We start from the raw sequence: 21,790 nt of genomic DNA, 5'->3' as shown, positions 1-21,790 counted from the left end.
GGTTTGAACAGATTATTTATCCACTTGCTAAAGCACTGGGGTTAAAGAAGTGATCGGTAATCAACATTTATTTCACACCTAGGCAGAATGACTAAAACTGAAGACTACTGTTCAGCTTCATCTTCAATTACTTCAATTCTGCGAGGCCCGTAGAGTAGAACATAAGCTATATGCCAGTCTCCACCCCCAGATAACCTCAAAATATCTTCAGGTGTAACAATGCTGACTTTGTCATCATCAAATTTAATCCATTCATCTGCAAGAAAAACAAGAGGATTATTTGTAATTTAAGTATGTAAAATCTATGCATGCTTAACAGCCCCTTAAAGGAAAGGAGCTGTGAAGGGTGCATAACAGTGCTATAATCATTATTTTTTTTACCTTGTTTCCTTTTAACCCAAGACACATAATGCCCAGAGGAACTTGATCTGCCTTGATGCGTTAGCACTGCCTGCAGGTCATAATAGCCGCAATTATTAGAACCAATATCTGAAGGAAGAAGGGGGGGAAAATGTTACACAAGTCTTACATGAAAAGTTTTTTAACAGCATGCAGACTAAAGATGCATTAGCCTTACTGCAGCACCGTAGCCATGTAAAACCCCATTTACAGCACGGTTCTAAGTCACCATGAACTAAATGCAGCGGCTTTCAGCCAGGATAGCCCCTCAGGAAACTGGGAATGTTGTGCATTTTCATGACAGAAATATGTATCCTGGGTGTAATGCACATGCACCAAGCTTAAGGCATTAAAACAATGATGTATGGTCAGTAAACCTTCTGGACGGGTTTGACCAATACTTCCTTCAAACACCAGCTGCTGTCTGCATGCAGGGTGAGCCATGAAACTGCAAGGACTGGTGTGCTTAGCACGGGCTGTACAGTGACACCGTACTGACGTACTCAGGTAAGAGGAGATCAACCCGCTTCGCAGTTAGTTCAATTAAGCTACTCAGGTTTTCAGTGGCAAAAAATGTCTAATTCCAAATGTACAGAGAACGGTGACAACAGTCCCCAATGTATCCTAGCTGCATTTCTCAGCACTCCAGAATATATACATATACACATCCGTATATATACTTCTCATGTAGTGCATCACAAAGAAACCTCCGGAAGAACTGAACGGTAACCATTTGGGCAAAGACCTCCAAAATAATTTCTGCACAGTGCTCTCAACATGAGGGTGAACGATCAGGGCATTCAAGCTCCAAGGCCCCCAAATTTAGGTAATGCTAGCAACACCACAGCAGTTTTAAAAGTCCAATTTAAGTTTTTTGGTTTGATTTCAGCTTTTACCACCCACTGACAAGGAAGTGTACAAACAACTGCACGTTGCATGCAAATGGCTTTTCATGTGCACGTCTTCTATGTATTATTAACTTGACAGATGGATGACAGTTATGTCTTTGACTTTCTCAACAAGCTTTTTGACTTGCCTAATCTTTCCATTCCTTAAATTTCTGTCAGTTTCTGAAAATTAATTTTCAAAGGTTTTAAAAATAACCAGGGTTCTCAAAATAATCCTACCATCAGGTCCACTAAAACATGAGTATATGGAAAGTTACTTTAAAAATAGATTTACTTCCCTGTACTCACCGTCGGGAAAAGAAAATGGTTCATATTTAACTTCTTTCTGTGTACCATCACTTTTACTGGACTAAAAAACAGAATATGCTGAATTAATGTGGAATGGTTTTGAGAAAGCTTTAGCACAACCATATCAAATACCAACTCTTCATTCATTTAAATATGTTTCTAAGCCTAAACATTTTTTGTTCAATTTGAAACAAGTTCCATTACAGTATTTCTAGCTGGACATCCAATACCTAAACAAGACCACTCTTTAAAGCAAATATATAACCATTTTAGCACATATTGCCTACATTGTTTACCCACCAGATTTACAGGTTTGGAGCAAGAAAACAATTCAGCAATTAAAGACTTTATTCCTTGTTAGGGACCTGCTAGCAGCAGAAGTGGCAATAAGAAAATATCAGAGACAGACTCTGAGTGCCAATACAGTCTGTTTCAAAAGAGCACTCTTCTCTTGCTCCTAACTGTGCAAAAAGAGATGTAAGCCTTATTAAAATGTTTAAATGAAACTGCCAGGAGTTAGGCCAGGAAAAGAGTAGAAAACTTTAAATAAAAAAAAAAAAAGGTAAAACACTACAGTTTACTCGTTTACTCTTTTTCTTCATTAAAGAAAGGCAAGTCAGTTTTAGAATATCTAAACAGGGTAGGAGATGAAACCATTTATCAAGTTTTTAGGGTACAGTCTTTTAGCTCACTAGTACATATATTCCAAGTTTTATCACACAGGCATGTAGTACTCCCTCGTACAACCCTGTCCCATTCGCGAGCAGGAAACAGCTACCTATACTCCACTGAACAAGTGACCTGCCAGCAAGCAGTAATGTTTGAAGAGAATAATTTTGTGTAATTCACAGAAAACCTTTAGGCATAACATGGTTAAGCAGAACCACTACATTTTAATACATTTTGAAATAAAACCGTAAGCAACGTTGTTGTCTACAACACTTAACATTTCTCATCAAGCAGTCATACCAAGGCAGATACTGCATTTTCATGAAAATATAAAAAAAAAATATCTAAAGCTCAATACCATGGAGTTTAGAAGCTAAATAAGAAAGCAATATCCTTACGGAAGTCAGGTTTTCTCTAGTCCTTATTAGTACCCCAATTTCAGATGTATGACTTATTTAATCAAAACGTCCACAAAATTGCCAGAAGACTTACACTCTTTGGCTGTTGATTTACTTTTTTGTCTTCTAGATCTTTGAATTTTGATCGATAAGAAACCATTTTTTCCTGAAGGTCTGGTGTACACAGCTCATACACATCCAACATAAGAGGAAATTTAACATCCTAGGAAATAAAAAGCATAAAGATTATTAGCATAATTTGGTACTCCACATTAAAGCATTCTCCCATGGGAAGACAACACTAAGTCCAATTAAATGCAACTCTCATCACATTGATGACAACTTGACCTACCGAAATGTTGCTGACAGTACTTACCGAAAGGGCTACCATACTTTCACAGAAAAGTGTCTGATTCAGTATAAACAAACCATCATAAATTACTACATTCACTATAAATATTTAGATTCTTTATCATCAGCTGTCATAATTTCATACTACAGAAACACCTATGCAGGCCTAAGGAAAAAAAAATTAATATAGAGTGACTGTACACTTGCAAAAATGTCAATTTGTGTTACCCAAACAATCTTCTACAATCATTATCATGTGTCTTCCATCCTTATCCCCTTTCCTGTCCTGTAAGGAACAAGCACCATCAATCATGATGCTCCCTGGACAGCCCAGGAGGTCTATGAGCCACAGCCAGCTGAAAGCAAAACACCAACATTTAACTGTTTCCAGCTGGTTCTTGCATTTGCCAGTCAGAAAGCCAGACAATTAAAGTAACTAATACAGGAAGTGTTTGTTCGCATAAACGTTCTTCATCAACTGTAGGACATTGTCCAGTCACTGAAAGCATGGCCCTCTCCTTACAAAAATTCCTCTCTGAACCACTGGTGGAAAGAGACCAAAAAACATTGTAACAGTATTGGAGTAAATTCCCTGCTCTCCCTTAAGCTCCTCCCTGAGTTTGTTTTGGTAGTGGTGATGTGTGGCAACCATACAAGTGGGAACAAAGCTATTTCGTACTTAAGCAAAGAAACTGCACTGTTAATATTTTTGAATGTAATTTAAAAACAAGTAATTTAGTGAATAGCCTTCAAGTATTAGTTGTCTACCTATAAGAAAAACTCACTAAAAAGCATAAAGAGGAATTAAACTTCAATATGCAGAAAACTTACCTTAAGAACTTTGGCATTCACGGATTCTTTCTCTTTGTAAAAAAATCTAACCATCTGAATAGTCAGGTACGCTGGCAAGCGACTAATTTTAGACTACAAAAAAAATTAGAAAAAGCTTTAGATATTCACAGATCTTTTATACCTTAAACACCGCTTATCCTAACGTACAGGCTACTCTGGGAACGTGTTTGTACACAAACACATCAGAATATAACAAGGCCTCCTATTTTGAAGCTCTGTATAGTAGTGTACTCAAAGAAATCATCTTCAACTGGTCTTAAATTTCTTGGTAGTGGACATTCGGATTCTTTATAAACATAAATCACATGCTGTTGCAGCAATAACTTTGTGTTTTGGGACAGAAAATTGACAACAGTTAAAAGAAAGAGCAACAAAAGTACCACTCACAGATTTGATATAGAGTGCATTTCTCTGCAGTGTTGGAGAGAGTTTGGTGATTTCCTCTTGAAGACGCTGTTAAAAAAAGGTAACACCATATATGTTCATCATAAAACACAGCTTAAAGAAAAGCACAGCACGGATAAACAAACCATAAACTACATCTTTTTCTGACAATCTCTTCTGTTGCTATCAGCCATTACGACACAAAGAATTTTGAAATTCCTTAGCAGAAAGACCATGCCCATTCATTTGTTCAGCTCCAGGCTCATTCCTGAGCCCTGATAACACTAAGTTTCTCTCTGCATAAAATTTTATTCTACAACAGTAGAACTTGCAACTGGATTTGGTTACAAATTGTATCTGGATTTGGTAATGAGTGTGTCATGTCACGCTTGGAACACAACTAAAGAAAATATAACGTTTCTTGTGATGGCAATATTTCCACATTTCTCAACTCTCAGTCTAAAGCAGACAGCACTGCATATAAGGAGACAGGTGGCGATACTCTGCTTCCAGGGACCTTTCCAAATTCAGAGAAAGACTGGCCTGGTTGTTAGTGTTGTGACTCTCTTGCTACAGGCAATCCAGCATAAGAAACCTCAAAGTGAGATTTCTTTTTTTCATAATCTTTTGAATTTGTGAGCATTAACTATTTTATGTTACCTTTCCTTCTAAACTAAATTCTGTCAAAAAAGAAAAAGCAGATACAAAGATTATCCGAGAACCATGTAACTAGGTCCAGTCCTTTACAGACCAGATCACTGCTGCCATCCCTGCTCTTATACAAAGGCTCTGCAAGAGCAGTTACTACAAAGGTTTTGTACTAGCTCCTCAACTTGCTCCTTCAGATTCTTCAAAAGACCCTGAAAACTTAGAAATATATATATATATATATATATAAAAAGCACAGATTCCTTTAAGAAGTTCTACTTAAATAATAGTTTAAAGATGGTGTTGTGTCATGGAAAATAACACCCCCTTCAAAATCTGCAAAATTACATTTAACTTTAACTGTTCCATCATCTGGTTTTTTTCTTAGCAACCAAAATGCCACTCTATTTTAAATCAACTTTTGGACTTTTTGGTAATGGTTTAAAGCATGCTAAAATCATGATACTGCTCAGTTTGAAGTGAAAGCCAGCTGAAAAATTAAGTAGCAAATTGGCTTGCAGTTGGTTACCTGCACAGGGAAGACCATGTCAGGGTCAAGAAAAGTGCTCTGTTGAAGTCTGCTTTACATTAACATGCAATTCATTTTCACTGCCATCTTCCCATTGAACACCAAAAAAAAAAAAAATCTTGGAACTTTGTAAAGCTTGGACAGCAGACACCAATTCCAAGTCATAGATTAAAAACACGGGTCATTTAGAATTCCAATTAAATAAAAGTTGTAATGGCTTACCAATTTTAGTCCTGTAAACAGGTACTTCACTTCTTGATTGATAAAGCAGCTAAGCTGAAGCAGATTCTCCTTTCCTTTAGTTACTTCCTCTTCTTCAGCTTCTGTACATTTCATGCTTCACAAAATTAAGGAAAACCATCATGCACCAAGAGCTGAACTACTGCTCTAGTGAAAACAAAATGCTGAACAGCATGGTAATTTATGATAATCCTGTGCTTGTGCATCAATAGTACTTTTACTTCTTGTAGTATAAAAAAAAGAAGATTTGAAACAGCTCTTCCTTCTAGTCAATCTGTTCCTTGGTGTCTAATGACAAGTGGTAGCTGAGGCAGACAGTATACCAAAAGTAGTAAAATAAGTTTTTAATTATTATTTAAGCTTGTGAGCTTTGGTTTTTCTTCTCGCCACCACCACCCCAGGACACAGATCACACTAACCGGCTGCCAATACCAAGTTATGAAGCCCTCCTGCGACATTATGCTCCACTGTTGTTTAATAAAGTTCTACTCCTGCTGCTGGCCAGACTTCCCATTTCTTTCAACATGCACAGCCTCCTCTCCCTGCCTTGTATCTGTCCTCTTCACTGAAATGTAGTCCATTTCTTCATTATTTTCTACATATTTTTCTAACTATTCTGTCCAACCTCTTCTTTTTCATCCTTCTACCCCTTTCCTTCTCTCTCGTCCACTTCCTGCTAACTAGGTATTTTTCCGACTGCTCTGAATGCATCTATTCTACAAATGCTGCCACAATCACACTTTGAAGACTTGCAACACGACTTTTCCACCAAGTCTCTTCCTCCAGCCATTGGCCTATGCATCATTCCTCTTAGCTACTCATTCTGCTCCTCCCAACTATTTCAGGGATAACAAACATCACAATACAGGGAGATTAATGACTCTTACCTTAAAAAAGACCTTTACACTTCATTACTACCAAGCTATGAGATACAGTACCTCATCTAAGAGGATGTTTCCTTATCTCAGCCGAGCAAAACAAACAGTAAAATTCTTCCTAAAAGCAGTGCTCATTTTCATGACGGCCAGAATTTTGGGGTGGAGAGGTTGGAAAAGAATAATACTTGGCATGAGGTATGTGCCCCATGTGGTCATACACTTTTTGTTCTTGCTATAAAAAAAAAGCTACTAGAAAGCTGTCAGCTCCACTAGTTTCTTACTCATCTTAGTTTTTTACTCACACTTAGTGTACAGCTAAAGTACTTCTTAAGAAATCAATCAAGCTATCTTTTGTGCATGTTTAGTATGCCAGGTATATCAGCAACACTTCCTCAGAACCCCAAAATAAGCTATTTTGGAAGATAATTACTTTTATTTGGATAAAACATATCAGCAACCTTGAAGTAGATAACTGGCAATCTTCTCTGGGGAGGAAATCTGCTATTCAGTGGTTTTTTTCTGTAAATCTCCATTACTATTCTTCCTCCCCACATCATCCTCTCTCTCAAAGTATATCCAATCTTAGCTTTAACTTCTGTGTACTCCTGCAATACATCACTCCCTCTGTTTCCTAACACACACCTTTATTTCCTATACTATTCTGAACAATGCCTTTCATCCTCCCTGCACTCAACTGCTAAAGTGTAAAATTACCATCATTCTTTATGTCTTGCCTTAGTCTTTAGGATACGCTGTTTCAAATTCAATGCTGAAGAACTGATCAATTAAACTCTTCTTTTTAGAAGATGCTGCTGTAGATCCAGAATCTGTCTGTAAAACAAATTCTCTCATGATGTAACTTCAAATAGCATGTAAAGACAACCTTTTTACAGACAAAACAACCCCTTTTCTTCAAATTCTTTAAAGCCTATTCCTTCACCTTTCTATATGTGCATTTTCTCCTAGTCAGTCAATCTCCTTACACAGTATAAAAGTTTCCATACGAATGCATTTATAGCATGCTGTTAAAGCCACCTCAAAGCATATTAGCAAGCAGGATTTCAATCAAAAAGTCACACCTCCCTGCCGCCCCAACTTAAATCTGTCTTACATTTTAGAGTAGTCTATTGGATTTTTACCACTTCCAAGACTCTCCAGAAAACAGTTTACAGAGAAAATAGAGGGTCGGTCTGGTGAAGTCTTGGGAAAAACTAAGCAATTTTTTATCAGGTTGATTAAGCTAGCTGTCTGTTTGAAATAGCATTCTTGTAGCCAAGAATGCTGTAGCACACTTTTTTCAAAAAAAAAAGTTCTTATGTGCTAAATTCACAGGTTATCAGGGCCAGCTGCTGCATACGCAGTCACTACCACCCTGGTCAAACATATGCCTTACAAAGCCCAAAGGGAAAGTGCTCCTACAGTACACTCCATAGCATAGCTGACATAACATAGGTAGCATTATGCTGATCAGACACATTAGAAAGCAATTTCACTTACTGGACTATAAACAGACCTTAAAGAACTCACAAAACAGATAATCATTAGCAAAAAATATGTGAAACAAGCACAATATTATAAATCCTAACTCTGGTTAGAATAAGACTACAATTACCTCCATAACTGTATCACCTTCTATGCCTTCCAGCTTCTGCTGTAGTACTCTCATCATCTGCACCCAGCACTCATTGGCATCCTAGGAAGGGAACAGAACATTGAATCTGACTAGCAGCATTATGATTTAGTAATAGTAAACCCATCGATCTTTACACTATAAAACCAAATGTAAGGATTCCTTAACTAGGGATTTCTCCCCATTCCACCATACATTTTCAGAGCTAGTGCTTGAGATTACATTCAACTTTTCTACACGAAACAAAAACAAACACTTTACTGGGACAAATTATTTTCACAGGAGAAGGGAAGTTTTAAAACATTCTTGTTCTCAACTTCCAATATACTATAGAATTATCAAACAATAAGCTAATAATCAGTCTTTACCTGTTGAAGGTACTGTCCTTGATCGCCTTTCTCTGCAAACTGTGGGAAGGCCATATGTAAAAACTGCAGGAGAATGATAGGTGGGATACTGGAGGAAGTTTTATCCATGGAATCAAACAAGTCTCTAAGAGCTTGAAGAAAAAGTAAGTGAATCCTTTGAGAAGTGGAAAAACAATTCAAACATGGCAGGAAGTTTAAAAAGAACAGTAAAACAGAAGCAATATTTAAAGACTGATCACTTAACAACGTCCCGATTTGATCTTTCCAAAGCAGGAACAAAATTTTCAGGTGGCATTAACAGGTGCACCTAAGGTCTCATTTGTGAACATGACTTCACAGAATCACAAGGTTGGAAAAGACCTTCAAGATCAAGTCCAACCATTAATCCAGCACCACCATGATCCCTAAACCATGTCCTGAAGCGCCACATCCACATGTTTTTTGAACACTTCCAGAGATGGCGACTCCACCACCTCCCTGGGCAGCCTGTTCCAATGCCTGACCACTCTCTCAGTGAAGAAATTTTTCCTAATATCCAATCTAAACCTCCCCTGGCGCAACTTGAGGCCATCTCCTCTTGTCCTATCACTAGTTACTTGGGAGAAGAGACCAACACCCTCGTCGCCACAACTCCCTTTCAGGTAGTTGTAGAGAGCGGTAAGGTCTCCTCTCAGCCTGCTCTTCTCCAGACTAAACAACCCCACTTCCCTCAGCCGCTTCTCATAAGACTTGTGCTCCAGACCCCTCACCAGCTTCGTTGCCCTTCTCTGGACACACTCCAGCACCTCAACATCCTTCTTGTAGTGAGGGGCCCAAAACTGAACACAGTATTCAAGGTGCGGCCTCACCAGTGCCGAGTACAGGGGCACAATCACTTCCCTACTCCTGCTGGCCACACTATTGCTGATACAGGCCAGGACGCTGTTGGCCTTCTTGGCCACCTGGGCACACTGCCGGCTCATGTTCAGCCGGCTGTCAACCAGCACCCCCAGGTCCCTTTCCGCCGGGCTGCTCTCCAGCCACTCCTCCCCAAGCCTGTAGCTTTGCATGGGGTTGTCGTGACCCAAGTGCAGGACCCAGCACTTGGCCTTATTAAACCTCATACAGTTGGCCTCTGCCCATCGATCCAGCCTGTCCAGATCCCTCTGCAGAGCCCTCCTACCCTCCAGCAGATCAACACTCCCACCCAACTTGGTGTCATCTGCAAACTTACTGAGGGAGCACTCGATTCCCTCATCCAGATCATCAGTAAAGACATTGAACAAGACCGGCCCCAGAACCGAGCCCTGGGGAACACCGCTTGTGACCGGCCGCCAGCCAGATTTAACATCATTCACCACAACTCTCTGGGCTCGGCCATCCAGCCAGTTCCTCACCCAGCGAAGAGTAAATCTGTCTAAGCCACGAGCCGCCAGTTTCTCCAGGAGAATGCTGTGGGAGACGCTGTCAAAGGCTTTACTAAAGTCCAGGTAGACAACATCCGCAGTCTTTCCCTCATCCACAAGGCGGGTCACCTGGTCATAGAAGGAGATCAGGTTGGTCAAGCAGGACCTGCCTTTCATGAACCCATGCTGGCTGGGCCTGATCGCTTGGTTGTCCTGCAGATGCCCCGTGAGCACTCTCAAGACCAACCACTCCATAATCTTCCCCGGTACAGAGGTCAGGCTGACAGGCCTGTAGTTCCCAGGATTCTCCTTCCGGCCTTTCTTGTAGACGGGCGTCACATTGGCAAGCCTCCAGTCTTCTGGGACCTCCCCTGTTAACCAGGACTGCTGATAAATGATGGAGAGTGGCTTGGCAAGCTCCTCCGCCAGCGCTCTCAGTACTCTCGGGTGGATCCCATCAGGCCCCATAGACTTGTGGGTGTCCAGGTGGTTTAGCATGTCCTTGACTGCTTCCTCCTGGATTATGAGGAGTACATTGTGCTCTCCATCCCCATCTTCCAGCTCAGGGGACTGAACACCCTGCGGATACCTGGACTGGCTATTAAAGACTGAGGCAAAGAAGGCATTAAGTACCTCAGCCTTGTCCTCGTCCTTGGAGACAATGTTCCCTGCCATATCCAGTAGGGGATGGAGATTCTCCTTGCCTCTCTTTTTCTTGTTAATATATTTGTAAAAACATTTTTTATTATCCTTTACGACTGTGGCCAGACTGAGCTCTAGCTGGGCTTTTGCCTTTCTAATTTTGTCCCTGCTTGACCTAACGAGATCCTTGTACTCTTCGTGAGTTGCCTGCCCCTTCTTCCAGAGGTGATAAACTCTCCTCTTTTCCCTGAGTCCCAGCAAAATCTCCCTGTTCAGCCAGGCCGGTCGCCTTCCCCGCCAGCTCTTCTTACAGCACATGGGGACCGCCTGCTCCTGCGCCTTTAAGATTTCCTTCTTGAAGACTGTCCAGCCTTCCTGGACCCCTTTGTCCTTCAGGACTGTCTCCCAAGGGACTCTCTCAACCACTGACCTGAACAGGCCAAAGTCTGCCCTCCGGAAGTCCATGGTAGCAGTTTTGCTGACCCCTCTCCTTACTTCACTCACAACTGAGAATTCTATCATGTCGTGGTCGCTAAGCCCAAGACGGCCTCCGACCACCACATCTCTCACCAGTCCTTCTCTGTTTGTAAACAGCAGGTCCAGTAAGGCACCTCCCCTGGTGGGCTCACTCACGAGCTGCGTCAGGAAGTTCTCCTCCACACACTCCAGGAACCTCCCAGATTGTTTCCTCTCTGCCGTGTTATACTTCCAGCAGATGTCTGGTAGGTTGAAGTCCCCCACAAGAACAAGGGCCAGTGAATGCGAGACTTCTGCCAGTCGCTTATAGAATGTCTCATCTGTGTCTTCATCCTGGCTGGGTGGTCTGTAACAGACTCCCAGCAGGATATCTGCCTCATTGGCCTTCCCCCTCATCCTTACCCACAAGCACTCTACTTGGTCTTCACAATCTTTGATTTCTATGCAATCAAAACACTCCCTAACATACAGAGCCACCCCACCGCCTCTCCTTCCCTGCCTATCCCTTTGGAAGAGCTTATAGCCATCCATTGCAGCACTCCAGTCATGAGAAGCATCCCACCATGTTTCTGTGATGGCAACTACATCATAGCTGTCGCGCTGCACAATGGCTTCCAGCTCCTCCTGTTTGGTGCCCATGCTGCGTGCATTGGTGTAGATGCACCTGAGCTGGGCTATCGATTTCAACTCTGGCACGTTGAACCTACCCCTAGGTTCAACTCTAGTGAGCCCGGTTTTATCCCCTCCCCCTTCCAAATCTAGTTTAAAGCCCTCTCAATGAGGCCTGCCAGCTCATGAGCAAGAATCCTTTTGCCCCTTGGCGTCAGTTGCACTCCATCAGCTGCGAGCAGGCCCGGTGCCGTGTAAACCGCCCCGTGGTCAAAACCCCCAAAATTCTGACGACGGCACCAGCCCCTAAGCCATGTGTTGATCAGGTGTGCTTTCCTGTTCCTTTCTTGCGCAAGTGTAAAGACGACAATTCTGAGAGTTTGGCACATAGTGCCTTGTCTTTCCTGTCTGCTAACATGGAAAAAAAAACATAGTATTTTTGAGCAGTTAAGATTTCATTTGAAACACATCTGAGGAACAATGTTTTCAGAAGAGGGCTACGCCTAAAGAAACCAGGAGGCATTCTACCCTCTAGAGCAGCTTAAGTTTCACCAACTACTGGGAAAAAAATCTTTTTTTTCCCAACTAAAATATCTAGAAAGTACTCATGCTTAATTTAAGACACAGGAAAACAAGTATATGTATGCATACATGCACAGTTCATAACTATGTGCAATTCAATGAATGCTACTGATTGCATGACAATACACATGGCTTTCTTTTTTGCTCCAGACACACCACTATATGTCTTATCTACCGAGGTTACAGTATTTTAAATCCACAAATCGCTTCAGAGACACCTAGTAATCCTCACAACAACGCTGTGAGGTAAGCAACAGTCTGCATGGTCACTGGTTTACAAATGGAGAGACTAATGAACGATACTCTTGCGTAAGTGAATATAGGCAAGATTACAAGGAACCAAGGTCAGTTGCTTCCTCTCTTGAAGTAAAGTATCTTCACTGATCTTGATAAGAGGGACAACTGATATGACACAGCAATTAAAAAAAATGCTGTGTCATGCAGGAGTTCTTGACCAGCTCAGCACCAAAGAATCAACAGCAAATTACTTAAACTATTAAGATTCCTAAAAAGCAGAACTGTCACCTTAAAAAGAAAACAAGGGACATGAAGTAAAGGCAGTGAAAAGGGGAGGGGCAGGCATGGTTGTATAGAGTAACCATTGAACTTACCACCCCAAAATTCGATCAGCAGGCATACCCACAAACTGGACCTTTCCTTCCTTTTATTGTTTTGTTTTTCCTTAAATGGACTGGTAGAAATCCCAGTGTCCTGGCCCAGCATCTTAGTGGGGCAATGAAATAGAGTAAAAAAAGAAAAAGTGGACAAGTAGTACCCTTGCTCAAGTGTAAGGGGTCTAACTAGAATTCTAGTTAGAACTTGGAGATATGGGGCCACTGTGAGCTCCCACATTGTGAGCACTCACGTCAGCACAAGAGTAACTTTCCTTTTGAAGACATTACTTTCTATTTCAGGCATGAAAGCCAGACCTTTAGGGTAGAGGCTAGGACCACTGATAAAGCCTCAGCTACCACCTTAACAATAATGCTCAGACAATAAGTCATATTAAAAAACATCAATGAAATACATATTTTAGGAGCATGGCATTAGCCTACCATTAAGTGAAACAAAACACTCTAAAATATTTCTACACAAAATGATCAAATCAACAGGCAGATCGACTCTGCTTTAGGAAGTTCCAATTACTTTATGACTACATGCAAAACAGTTAAGACATATGCATGATTTCCATCTAAGCCTAGATCACACTTGAATATATTTTTCCCAGCGTGCAGCTAGGTAATATGCAGAGATGTACGCTTTGCAGCCACGGTCAAAATAACCTTTAAAGATATTCACGACAGAGCAAAATGAATCCTCCAGTGCTAGCAGATCTGAAATTCCTAAGGCATATGCACTAAAGAAGAATATACAGAGCTCTAACTGCAATTTTCACCTGCAGTTAGCAGGAAATCACACCCTAGCCTAAAGCCCTGTGTTCTACTCTAAACACCAACCTGCAGTAATGTATTGAGCAGAGGCCATTTCTCCTGAAGCTCTTAAGGCACCACCATACCTAAAAGAGAAGAAAAATCACTTGTATGCAATTAAAATAATAAAGAAGAGCTGTCAGGTTTTTAAATCATAAAGCAGGCAGCAGCTAGATTTATTTAAATGTATCAAAAGAAATCAAATCACCAAAACAGAAGTAACCGAAGATAAGATTTAACTCACACTTACCTCAAAGTCTCAGCTATTTTGCAAGCACTGCATGGAAGCAAAGGAAAACTGGCATCCTCAAGACAACAAATAAATGCAGACTGAGAAGTCTGGATACATCACTGGTGCTTCTCTAATCCATTTGCCTCAAAGACTCAATCTATTTTTAAAGAAACTGAGAAAAATTCTAAACAGAAGCTACCCCATTTCTGAAACATTTGCCACAGCTTCTTCAGATACACAGAAAAAAACACCTTCAGGAATAGATGGCAGATAAAATGCAGAGAGATGGAGGGCATGCTTTCTTCCTCCCTCCACAGCAGAAGCAAAACACTGAGGTGAGACATTTTGGGGGGGGAGATATTTCCTACACTGAAAAAGTATGGGAGTCCACCCATATTACTAGAACTTGCCCCTCTTTTTTGAGTGCTTTCTTAATTTACCAGCTGCATGAGGAACAGATGGCCACCTCAAAGCATATAAGCCTTCAAGCAAAAGGAGAGTCTTATGCATTCTTTAATCTCGGACTGAACTGAAAACATCTGTCCCTTGCTAGATGATGAGCAGGAAAATTTCCCGCCAACATGCTACAAAACAGGGAGTACCCTTCCAGAGATCAGCAGAGCAGCTGGTGAGAAATGAAGCCATAATAGTAAGCTTTCCCAGGCGAGTCCTTTCACACCTCTCCCACTGCCATACACCCTTCCATGCTGTCATCAAGCAGAGAAGACCAAATAAAGGCTAAGTCTCCAGGGGAAAACAGAGTGGCTGCCTGTGAATCTGACTTCCCACAGACAGCAAGGCCACACCTTGTATTGCGGTCTGCCAGTTTTATAGGGTACATTTTGGCATTTGGTGTGTTAAAATTGTCCAATACTCTGATTCAGTGCAGTAACTCAGAGTCCTTAACATGGAAATACACAGACTTGCTGAAAACGACAACACTGAAAAACAAGAAAAACCTTTAAGAGAGAGTTTCTGTACTTCACAAATAGGTCTCAGTGCTAAATAATTAAGGTTCACCTGCTACCAGAATCAGGAAAAATGTATAAGTACTTAAATTAACTAGTGTTTACAGTGATGTAGAATATCCATTTGGGTACCAACGTATCATGAAAGCAATGTATTTTAATTAACCCTACGATTGCAATGCTCTACCTAATCCTCACATTTTTTAAATACTGATGGTTTTCTCTTCTGGATTGAAGACAAATTCAGGCTCATATTGCCATGCATTCTTTTTTCCTCCAACCTTCATAATTTTCATGTTTCTCACAGACTCCTCACAAAAAAAATTTACCTGTTTTCACATTTCAGTCCAGAATAACACAAAAAAAAATGCAGAAGAGTTATTCTACAATCAAATGAAGGAAACAAATTCCGTAAGGGCACGTCTTCTGTTCCCTACACATCCACATGACAGTAACACTAGCCTGTTCCAGTTGGCCGCCACAGCAACACCCACGGTCCTTTCTCAGAGGTCCCTGCTGTACATTTTAGCTAGGCAAAACACATTCTCTCCACTAAAAGACCATTTCAACAAATACATAGTCTTAAGTTCTTTAAAAAAGTACAGGCTAACATAACCATAGGATAAACTTTAATCGATCATTATGTTACTCATGAATAGATTTAAAGAATAACAGATTGTTATGATAATCCATACCAGTATTAAGATGATCATTCCACAAAATATCTGTTTCATAAGCTAAAGAAAACATTTTAGTCATGGTATTTTTGTACTGAATCCTACCTTTTAAGGGCCTCTTTCACTTCTGGCACTGAGCGGATACACTGAACCGTAGCATTCATGTAGCAAGTGTTGCCAAGGTTTGTCAATCCACATGGTAATTCCATCTACCAAAAAATTTACAAGGGTGCTTGAAGGTCCGACAGAGATATGCAACCATTTTTATATAAATGCTATAATCTGAGAACAGCTTCTAAGAACAGGAATGATCAGAGGTGCGTAACACCTGGAATGTTCCATCAAACTTCATGAAGTTTTCCAGATCCATTTTCTGATTACATTAATCATTTCACCATTTGGTGCTTTTAGAGGATATTCAGGAATGCTTTGGGGTTTTTTTTCTGTGCATGTTTTGTTTAATGAACATATTCTTCAAGCATGCAGTCATTCAGAAAGTCCAATTATAATCTCATTCAAGTTTTGACCTTAAAATTCTATTTCCACTTGAATACATTTGTACCAAGCACTGATGTTTTAATTAAAATCAGTTTTCAGTAAAACTCTGAATGTGATGAAGTTCATAGTTAGAAACAAAAGCATTATTTAAACTTTTAAAACATTTTTTTTCCAATTGTGCGTATTTGAGTAGTTGTCAGGAAAAAGCACATAGTTTAATGAAACTGGAGTAGTACTGCATACCAATACCACTTAATTATTTTAGGAGGAGAGCATTTAACCGCGTATTTAATTTTTAATGAATACATGGCAGTACGAACAACTGAATTTTGATATATATGAATCAGAGAAATGCAATGTGACAAACTTTTTCAAAACGTTATCTGACACTGAATCATCTCCTTGTTTGCCCCTCAGTTATCTCAAAGTCTGTGTATAAGGTTAGTCTCAAAAATACATAAATACCCTTCATTTGCTGGTGCTGTGGAAAGCATTAAATACTGAAGCACAAAACCAGTCCTAAGCTACAGATCCTTTTTCATATGGACATGCATAAAAGTATTCCCATTCTGCATGCGCAGTTGACAACAGTCATACAACTGTTTTAGGTATGATGAAGAGCTCCTAGTTCAAATGACTGATGAAAAAATGAAGCCTTTGAAATTGTGAAAAAGGAAACAACTCAAAGAGATCTTACTCCATGAAAAAACAAATACATTAATTACTTACTCCCATAAGGGCAAACATATAATCTACTCCACTAATGACAAACTTACTTTCACTTCTCATAAATAAAAGTTTACCTAATAAAACTAACAAGGACAAACGAAATCCCAAACACAGCCCACCCCAAACAAACCCTAGTTTGCCTTCACAGATATGACGGAGGCAGGAAACAATTTTGCGCATCTAAGAGCCCTTATTCAGGCAAAGTTCAGGACACTAATACAGCCAAGGGCAATACAACTTTGTCCTTAAAAACATCAGCAATGTTATTTTTAGCAAATTTACTAAGCTGCCTGCTTAAAGAAAAAACACCATTTTAAATTAAATTCCAGACTTCTCATCATTGCTACTAGGTGGGTCATCAACATAAATTTGCGTTTCTTTAAGAAGGTATAAATGCTAAACAGACATTACAGTTTCATAATCCACTTTTAAGCAACTGCAAGTATTTAAAAACTTGCCATTATTCAAAGGTTTACAAGAAACCAAAGTTTGAAATATGCTTACAGCTGAAGCCAACTGCTCCTCTGTCATATCTTCTACAAAGATGGGTCGAGCAATTGGCTCTTCTGGAAGTGCATCTGCAGAACCCATCATTAATAAGGTCATCCCCTTGAAACACAGTAAAAATCGTAATAAATATTTAAGGGCAGTTATTTCTGCTTAAAAAAAAAAATAAATCATTAAGCTCTTGACATATTTCAGCTATTTTCCCCAAAATAAACACTATTTTTCACTTAGTTCACAGAACTGATACTGCACTTTGTTTCTTAAGGGTATACATTAACTTTCTCATTATCTAGAAAGTACTTATTGAGAACAATCCCACAGCATTATCCATGCTAGATGTTTCCACTGAGCCTGGTGAGCTTGCCAGCAGCTGATGATGCAAGATTCCAACTGGGACTAAATTTAACATTCACGGAATACCCCAATGTGAAGTGTTCAGAAAAAATCCCTTCCTGAAGGACCACTAGGGATCAAGCATCTTCAACACCTGAGTGAAAATATTCCTCTTTCCCTTAAGTCTTAGAAAATACCTTGGAACCAAGGATAACTGAGCAGCTAAATTCCAATTTGAAAGAAGCTGCAATGTTTGAGCTTCTCAATCGACAGAGCCTCAAGTTACCAAATTCAGAATTCTCTAAGCAACAACATCTTTAGCATAGAATCTGAGGAAACACTTCAGACAGATGCGGGTAATAATGAGGACCACAGTTCAGAAATTTTTTTTTTCACCTGAAAAGCAAGCGGGAAAGGGAAGTGCCATCCTTTGGTCTGGCAAGTTCTCAAAACATTAAACAAATTGAAAAGATAAAAATAACCAAAATGACCCTGTCAGTCTAGGCATGAGGGCTAACATTCAAGGGGGCAGGGGGCGAGCAATCAAGTTGCCATGCTTGCTGGACTAGCATAAGGAAAAGGAGTTTTTCAGCATTCCACAGGAGTACATCTACACAGTAAGATCTATCAAAGGGGGATAAAATGGCTATCTGGGCCTTGAAAAACACAGTGCCAAGGAACAGGATGGACAACAGAATGGAAAGAAACTGCTTTGACAGTGTGTTGTGGTTTAACCACAATAGATGTTACAAGATACCTAGAGAAATGAAAATGACCCAAAAAAACCCAAACAAAAATTTTTGGGGTTCCCTGTTACAATATTATATAGGTAAGAAACATAAATACATTCACTTTTTGTTTTCTTTTTGAACTAGTCAAAGGTACGAATAAGCAGTGATTTAGTACAGGAGAAGAAATTCCAGGAGACTGATAAAAAAGGAAACGGACAGAGCTGTAATTTCAGCATTGATAATGCAATGATTTCCATGCTGGGGACATACAAGCACGACAGACCGCAGACAGTGCCCTGGTTCACAAGGTCGCTCTAAATAACATCGCTTGTTATTATGGTCACAGGTAGACAACACAGAAGGACCACTGGTCTGACCCAGAACATTTCTTGTAAAAAAGAAAGAAATATATGCTCCCAAGTACTTCAGGAAGATGATGTAATTTGTAAAAAACCTTTTTTGGCATAAGTAGGGAAATCAATGGTGAGAACTTTGTAAGAATGCTTGGGTATGACACCTATAAGATTATTTTGCATTGAGGTCTGATTTTTAGGAAGAGCTATTCAAACAGAAACAGCAAGAACTTTAAATCTTTTTTTAAATGCCAAAATAAAAATCAAACTAGGAAAATTTACTTATTCCTTAGAACTTACGTTCTTTATTTTTAGGTTCCCCCAGTCATCATCCTGTATTTGAAATGAAATAAAAGACAAGTTAATTATATCGGAGCAAAAGACAAGCAAGTATTTTCATTAATATTAATCACATATTTCTAAATATACAATTGTGTTTCACCCAAAGTTCCACAATATTAACTATTTACACATCATCAAGTCTTGTCTGACTAAGATAAAAAGCAGCCAGGTCATCTTTTCAATAAGGTTCTGCATCTGTTGTTCAACACTGCTTAGATGTAAACAACTTTTTGTATGCCTGTATTGCATTGCACTGGTAAGTCTCCAGCAAAGAATTGCGAGAGAAACTTTTATTAAACAAGTGAAAAAGTAAAAAGTTGCATTCAGATTCTGAACATTAAAAAGGAACAGGAAAAAAAAACCCCAAACACCAAGCAGAGCAGTGTTTGGTATAAAAGAGGGAAGAAGTGTTTTCAAACAACAGTGTACCTGGTCCCAACCATTTAGCCACAAACTTTTGCCAGTATTTCTAGTAGTAGGCAATAAATCACACTGAATTATTTCTGAAAAGTGTAGTCAGTTTGATACATACAATGAGAGATCTTCTGGAGGAACATTCAGAAATATGGTCATTGCTTATTATGTTATGATGTAATAAAGTTAGAAATAATATAAAACCATGGATTTCTACCTTCAGAGTTCCTCCCTTAACCATAACCTTCTGTCTAGCTGGCTGAACTCCAGTCAGTGCAAACAACTGGGCTTTGAAGACCATCGGAGGTTCGTCAGTGTTAAGCTCCACACCATCGAATTTCTCTTTTCCCCATTTCACATTAACTGCAAACAAAATGTTTTGAAACTACATTATTTCCTAATACACAAGAATGTAATTACCAAGATTAACCCAGTATTTCAAATTCTGTACCTTTATACCATCTCACAACATTCAGTTTTTAACTCTAAAACTTGTCAATAATCAAGCTAAAGGACACCTTTTCCACAAGATGCCTCAGCCATCAGCACATACTATTTCCAGCAAATCTAAAAATATCCTACAAAACAATTGTAAACAACATAAATACTGAGAAATTTTGCAAGCAATAAAATGTGTATAACAGCATCAGAAATTCTTTGGGCAAATCTTCACAAAAGCAATTCTCCCAATCTCCTGGCACTGTTACTTGCAAACAAATTTCTGAAGGAAGTTCAGACGTGCGATTCCAGTTCAGTTTTCCATAGCACTTCCGTTCTCCTTCAACGGCAAACAATACCATGTTCTTTAAAAGCAAAGCAAGTGTTTGACAGCCGTAGTTTTGACTACCAGTATCACGTGGAGCTACGCGAGAAAATAAGCATGTGTCAAGGCAAGACCCATAAAATAGGGACACCTCCTGCTTCCTTTCAATGGAAGGTTAACCTCACAGTGCCATTTACAACACCATCACTGCTACCTGCTTCGGTTTTGACAGTGTTTACACAAACAAGGTACCTGTGTGTAAATAAGAACAACAGCCTAGCAAAGGTTGCAGCTCCAGAAGCCCTGACCCCAGTAAAGGTGCAGGACTGGAAGTGAAATTTGGTCAACAAAGCGTAGCTCTTGACGCTGGAAATGGGATCACCAGCAGAAACGTTAGGCAGAATGACACAAAGGCACGTTAACTTCACTTGCATAAAGCTAGCACTAACCAAGAGCAGACAAAAATGCCTGGAATAAACAGTGTGTTTCTGAAGAACGGTTACACACCTTTGACCATTTCCTATCACTATCACAGATACAAAAGGTTACTTTAGCAAGCTGCAGTTTTGCTGAAAACCTGCAAAACACAGCACACTAATATCCTATGTGCACAGTAAGTGGATGAATATCGTACTTAAAACCATATCCTTCCTTCTACCTGTGCTTCAGTTTTAAGTAAATATACCACAGCAACCCCAGGTTTTTTCAATATAAAACTCTTGGAAGTCATGATTTAAAAAAACCTTCCAAGAAGCTTCCAATTTCAGATGTATGCAGTGCTTGTGATGAGTAATAAGGAAGAATAACCAAAACTTAACCTAAATTAGCCTACAAAGCAACTCAAATGACTGGCTTCTCAGTATTTATAGCAGAAAGTACCTTCTGACTTGTCCAACCTTCTCATTTTTTTGAAAACACATTTATTATTTTGCATATGTAAGACCTACCAAGCACAAGTCTTTTCCCATTTTCCGGGAAGACAGCCCACTCAGTCACTGAAAAGTCAGCTGCACGGTCTTTTAAGTTTTGCATTTTTGAACAGTTGTGCATCTGCCGCTAAATATGCAGAAGAGTTACCAATTATTAATCTGTAATGTCACCAGCTTTGACAAGTCAGCACTCAAGAGGAGGAAACTGAAGAGCATGAGCGTCTTCTCTTCAGAGATCACAAGCCAAATTTCCACCAAAAGTTTCCAAAATAAAGGAGAAAATTGTTAATTTGAAAACAACGGAAACTAAGACAAAGGAAGGACATATTTGCCCCTACTGAACAGAAAACAAAGCTTATAGAGATGTGCTAGAATTCAGGAAAAGTCCTGTTTTACTGACATCAGTATCTCAGTTTGCCAACCACAATTAAAATAATGGAGAACCAGGGACACAACTGTGTACTCAGGCCTTCTACAACCTGTTCCTCCCGTACTAAAAAGACCCAAGAGGCCAGACCTGTGAGACATAAACAAGCCAGTAAGTGGTCTTGGAAACATCACTGGAGGTTTTGCTCTTGCAGTCTTCACTAGAAACTTTCCTTCATGGCAAGGAGGGCGAGTGGAACGCGATGCAATTTTAAGAACAT

General features: G+C 39.7%; 1 protein-coding gene across 1 annotated transcript; it reads right to left on the bottom strand.

The window, feature by feature from the left end:
- Positions 1-104: 104 nt before the first annotated feature.
- On the bottom strand, positions 105-21,182 carry USP14 (ubiquitin specific peptidase 14; the record flags this gene model as incomplete). Its single annotated transcript, XM_081996432.1, has 16 exons — positions 105-256; positions 382-489; positions 1,596-1,656; positions 2,757-2,885; positions 3,845-3,937; positions 4,253-4,318; positions 5,649-5,763; positions 7,296-7,375; positions 8,157-8,237; positions 8,543-8,673; positions 13,695-13,753; positions 15,650-15,753; positions 17,276-17,380; positions 18,996-19,028; positions 19,669-19,836; positions 21,162-21,182. The coding sequence occupies 16 exons, from the start codon at positions 21,180-21,182 to the stop codon at positions 105-107; spliced, it is 1,506 nt and encodes a 501-aa protein (XP_081852558.1).
- Positions 21,183-21,790: the final 608 nt, after the last annotated feature.

This window comes from Phaethon aethereus (genome assembly GCF_964289735.1).
Source record: "Phaethon aethereus genome assembly, chromosome: 2".
NCBI lineage: Eukaryota > Metazoa > Chordata > Aves > Phaethontiformes > Phaethontidae > Phaethon > Phaethon aethereus.
Note: the sequence above shows the minus strand (reverse complement) of the source record. Positions and strands in the feature narration are given on the sequence as shown.